Source organism: Penaeus chinensis, chromosome 3 (genome assembly GCF_019202785.1).
Source record: "Penaeus chinensis breed Huanghai No. 1 chromosome 3, ASM1920278v2, whole genome shotgun sequence".
NCBI classification, from domain to species: Eukaryota; Metazoa; Arthropoda; class Malacostraca; order Decapoda; family Penaeidae; genus Penaeus; species Penaeus chinensis.
Window position 1 is genome coordinate 35,586,520 of NC_061821.1, and position 5,000 is coordinate 35,591,519.

Consider the following 5,000-nt stretch of genomic DNA (forward strand, 5'->3'; position numbering starts at 1 on the left):
CCAGGCGACAATTGCAACTTCTCGCGCCTGGGCGGGGCTCGAACCGCTGACCCCTCGGATGAGAGGCCGACACGTTACCACTGTACTAGCCCGGAGGCTGTAGGCTTCACTCTTATTCTGTAAGATTTAACTCGGTTACTGCTTACCTCTTCGGTGGTTTGCAAGGCACACGTAGCATCTTCAGATAATTCCCCAGCCGTTGATGGATCCATCGGATTTTCACCAATTGAGGGTGCCTAAAATGTTTTGTTTACAAAAATAAATCGATTTTTTGAATTTATGCGTATGCAAGACCAAAGCAGGCAAATGCAAAGTTACATACATACACACATACGCCAAACTATATTTTACACTTACAGCATCTGCACGAGCAAGCATGTATGCATACAGGCATGGGAGTGTGCGTCAGGTTTTATTTACCAAAGTAATTTTAGCTTATGCATGGACTTTCCATTAACCCACTACACAGTCGTGGATAAAAATAATCACCTACCCGCTTGTTGGCCTTTGTCTGCAAACGACTCATAGTGCGGGCAGGGGTAAGGAAGCTGGAGGGAAACGGTCGGAAATGGCTGGCTGTTAAGACGCGCTTGCCTTCCTCCAGATTATCCCGCTAAGATTTTAAAAATAGTCGTGGCAATAGTTTGTAATGCTTGTGCGTCAGAAAACCAATTTAGTGAGATAAATTTTCTGCGTAACACCTGGCTAGCTAAATACTAGTATTTTTTGTCTCATAATCTGGCTTATTGGTAAAATGTGCGGATATCCTTTGAATAAACAGTTTGTGTAAGAAGCTTCCTCAAACCGTAGTTTATTGATTTTGCAAACTCGATATCGGATGCAACCACTGACAAGATTGGGTTCATAGCAAATATAGCCAGTCTATATTGTTGCATCGTGCGAAATAACTACATAGCATTAAATGAAATAGCTTATGATATACATGGACAGATGAGCGGGCAATTCCGTCGTCTGTGATAACGGCCTCGGGTGAAGATGGCGTCAGAATCGAGGAAGGACCCGGCAAACTACTGGCTGAATCGCTGCCTCTGACGTTGCCTTCACTTCCATCGGCACCGAGAAAGCCGGAGGCCCTAATTGCAGTAAGTTATGGGATATTAGCTACCAAGAAGTCCAATAACGAGATTTCTTCCCGATTTCCACAAACGCCGAAGTTCTTGGGGCAAGTTCTAACAAACATGACACCATCCGAGTGAGGTCTCGGGAATCACGCTACTGAAGACATAATTATGCATATTCTATATAGAAATATTATATTCTATTTACATGAACTTACTCTATCTAATTCATCAATAAAATGTCTAGTTGTATGAAACCTCTAATACAAGATCAAGAGGAATTTAGACAGAAGCGGTCGCAACCTCCCCACTTCCTTATTCTTGTCCAAATGTGCCTCGGATACAAGTCATACTCCCCACGCCCGTAAGCACGCACACTCGCAATTAATCTTTACCGCATCGCTATCACACAAACTTGCTACCCCGCTTCGCACCTGTTCATCTTCGCCCTCGTGCCCGCGTGACTCGGCTTCCGTAGCGACGGGAACATTCAACGACCCGTCCTTTCGTTCGCAGGCGCTCGCGTTCAGCAAACTCGTGCGACTCTCGTTCAGGGCTTCAAATTCTTCGGTCAGGGACTTCTCGTGCCGCTCCAGCACCTCCCTCTCCTCCTCCGCTGCCGCCAACTCCTTCCGGACAAGGCCCCTGGGACGAAGTAATGGTGATGACATATGAAAGCAGATTACTGTTACGGATGTTTTAACTACATTAAAATAATGATGATCTGTCGTATTAACAGTAAGAACAACAACAGTAACAATGCAATTAAGAAAAATAAAAGGAAAGAAGAAAAGGAATACGATAAGATGAGAGTAGAGAAATGGATGGAGTTAGGAAAGGAGGGAGAGGAATGACAAAAAAACAACAAAAAAAAAAAAAAACAACAGCAGAGGAAGAAAGAAAAGGAATAAAAACAAATAAAGGAGGGAGGGAGAGAGAGAGAGAGAGAGAGAGAGAGAGAGAGAGAGAGAGAGAGAGAGAGAGAGAGTGAGTGAGAAGAGAAAGGTAAAAGGGGAAGAGAGACTGAGTGGTGGCGGCAAGTAAGTAGTTTCATTAACAAATAGAGAGAAGAGAGGAGAGAGAGTGGAGGTAGAGACAGAGAGTAGAGGGAGGGAGGGAGGGCGGGAGGGGGAGGGGGGAGAAAGAAAAGGAGAAAGAGAGAGAGAGAGAGAGAGAGAGAGAGAGAGAGAGAGAGAGAGAGAGAGAGAGAGAGAGAGAAAGGCAGAAATGTAGAAAGGGAGAAAGAAATAGAGAGAGTTAAAGAGAGAGGGAGGGGAGGGAGGGAGAGGGAGAAAGAAAGATTGAGAAAGACAGTGAGAGAGGAGAGGAGAGGAGAGGAAAGGAGAGAAGTTTAAGATTGAGGGAGAGGGAAAGGGAGAGAGGCAGGGAGGGAGGGAGAGGGAGAGAGGGAGAGAGAGAAAGAGGGAGGGAGGGAGGGAGGGGGGAGAGAAAGAGAAAAGTAGAAAGAGAGAGAGAGAGAGAGAGAAAGAGGAGAGGTTTATGATTAAGGGAGAGGGGGAGGGAGGGAGGGAGGGAGGGAGGAAGAGGGAGAGAGGGAGAGAGGGAGAGGGCGAGGGAGAGAGAGAGAGAGAGAGAGAGAGAGAGAGAGAGAGAGAGAGAGAGAGAGAGAGAGAGAGAGAGAAGGGGGGGGGGAGGAAGAGCGAGAGTTAGGAAAGCAGATTAAGAATCATCATAAACAGAAGAAAAAAAAAAAAAAAAAAAATAAATAAATAAACTTCAAATCCTTACACAAGCGACTGCAGAAACTCGACCGACATTTCCGCGTCATCGTCGGAGTCCAAATCGGGGCTCGGGGAATCTCGAAGTTCATCCACAGCGTCTTCGATATCTAAGAGCTTATTGTCGACCAGCAAGGAGTCTTCGTGAAGATTCACCTCCTCACCCTGTTCACCTTCAATATCATCTTCGGCTTCCCATTCTACGCTTCCAGAGTCCCTTTCCTCCTTACTACCTTGATCCTCGTTGCTATGCTCCTCCTCCTGACCTTCGTCTCCCTTAACATTCAGGTCCTGTTAAAATGTACCAATCACTAAGAGGGGAAAGCTTTCCACATTACCGAGTATGTACCTTACGAAACTCTACACGTTTGACATTCAGTAAATAATAGGTACATTTGCAATAAAAAAATGAAATATATGACAATGGAGCATAATAAAAGCTTGTTATATGCAATACTGGAGAAGAATGATAAAAATATAAAATACAGAAATGATCGGATAAAAAGAAAACCAGCATATAGCCACATTTACCTGCATCTCAGCCGTCAGTCCAGATAGCGGGCTTGTCTCTCCTTCGGCTTCAGCACATTCCCTGAAAGTAAAATAATGTATAAGCTCTCAAATTTATGTAATCAATATTTTCGTTTTACCAAAACCAGTTTCAAAGTTCTTAATTCCTGTTCTTTATGTTAATTTGTAGTGAAAGAAATACCAGACTTACAAATCAGTTGACAGATATCATGACCTATTACTAACGCTGAACCGGCAGTTAACAGAAAAATGACTTACTTCTCAGCCGGCTCCTTCAACACACTGCTCTTCTTGTGGCCGGCGCGATTCTGTCTTCGGTCTACCGTGAAAGAGAATTGTTTTATTTCTGACTTTTATCAAAATCCTTAACTATGCAAGGGCATGCTTAAGAATATTATTCAAGTGAGAAAACTGGACAACCAGTTTGCAAACAAAAACACGATAGCAGATAAGCAATATCAAAATTACTCTTAGAATAAAGAAGACAAATCCTATCCCTACTACAGTATTTCTATGGACAAGTTACGCCTTAAAAAAAAAAAAAAAAAAAAAAAAAAAAAAAAAAAAAAAAAATAATAATAATAATAAAAAGTAAATGCATAAAATAAAGATATATATATATATAAGATATAAAAGGCCAAATTCAAATTCTTCAGCCTCTTCCCTGCTGAATTTCCTACCTCGCCACCTGCAGACATCCCGCAGCAGGGCTTCACAGAAGAAGAAAAGGTTCCGGATGGCCGTACTCACGTCCCTCTTCTCCTCTCGGATGCCCTCCATGAACTCTTCCACCGCTTTCATCTGGACGAAGGGCGGGCAGTTATTTCGAGGGTGATAAATAAAGTTGTTTAAGGATGTATCTTATCTTAATCGAGAAAGGGAAAGCTAGCGGTTGGGTATAACCGGGTTACTGGGAAATATATATTAGTAGCGCTTTACAAACTCTTTTTTTTTTCTTTTTTTAAGTGTTATTTGGATATGCATCAGGTCGCTTGATCACTTACACATATTGAAAGTTAATATTACATGTTAACACGGACATTCAAAGCTGGCTAGGTTGTTTTTACTGAATTTACATTCATGATTAAGGTATTCTCTGAGAAGTTTTGTTCATAGCTTAGTTGTTAAAAAAATCAATTTAGGTGACATTATTATGTTTAAAGGGAGAATGAAGTGCTAAATGAGTGGGTAAACACGCGGTTTGCCCGTGACTTAACGAATCAAACAAACATTTTGGGTGTAAATTTTAAAAATGTAAAATACGGTAACTTCTGGATCATTCTTTTTCCCATCGTGTCTCCAAGTTACATATAAAAATGAAAATAAGGCAATTATTTTTTGCTATTAATAATCACCAAATAGCCAAAACCACAAAACCTGTTTAAAAACCCAAAGTTCATTAATCTCACCAACAAAATACTGGGGGAAAAAATGTGCCTTTATTTTTTGTTAACGCCAAAATCCACGTTTTTTTTTTTTGTTTTTGTTTTTGTTTTTAAAATGTCTCGGGTTCGTTAATTTTGCCGTACGAAGGTTAAATCGGTTGCCATTCCTTGTTAAGGTCTGGTTCATAAGGTTAGGCTTGGTGCAGGGATTTGCAATTCTGTTAAAGCCATTTCTGTTTAACATAAAGATAATAAGTTTCCTTATA

At 41.6% G+C, this 5,000-nt stretch overlaps 1 protein-coding gene across 1 annotated transcript in view; it reads right to left on the minus strand.

The window, feature by feature from the left end:
* Positions 1 to 5,000, minus strand: part of LOC125043006 — a 7,512-nt gene that overhangs the window by 1,619 nt on the left and 893 nt on the right. The window contains exons 2-7 of the mRNA XM_047638935.1: positions 4,030 to 4,150; positions 3,608 to 3,668; positions 3,350 to 3,410; positions 2,829 to 3,109; positions 1,514 to 1,724; positions 147 to 236 (exon numbers count right to left, since the gene is read on the minus strand). Coding sequence (XP_047494891.1) covers positions 147 to 236; positions 1,514 to 1,724; positions 2,829 to 3,109; positions 3,350 to 3,410; positions 3,608 to 3,668; positions 4,030 to 4,150 — 825 coding nt within the window. The remainder of the gene's footprint in view (positions 1 to 146; positions 237 to 1,513; positions 1,725 to 2,828; positions 3,110 to 3,349; positions 3,411 to 3,607; positions 3,669 to 4,029; positions 4,151 to 5,000) is intronic.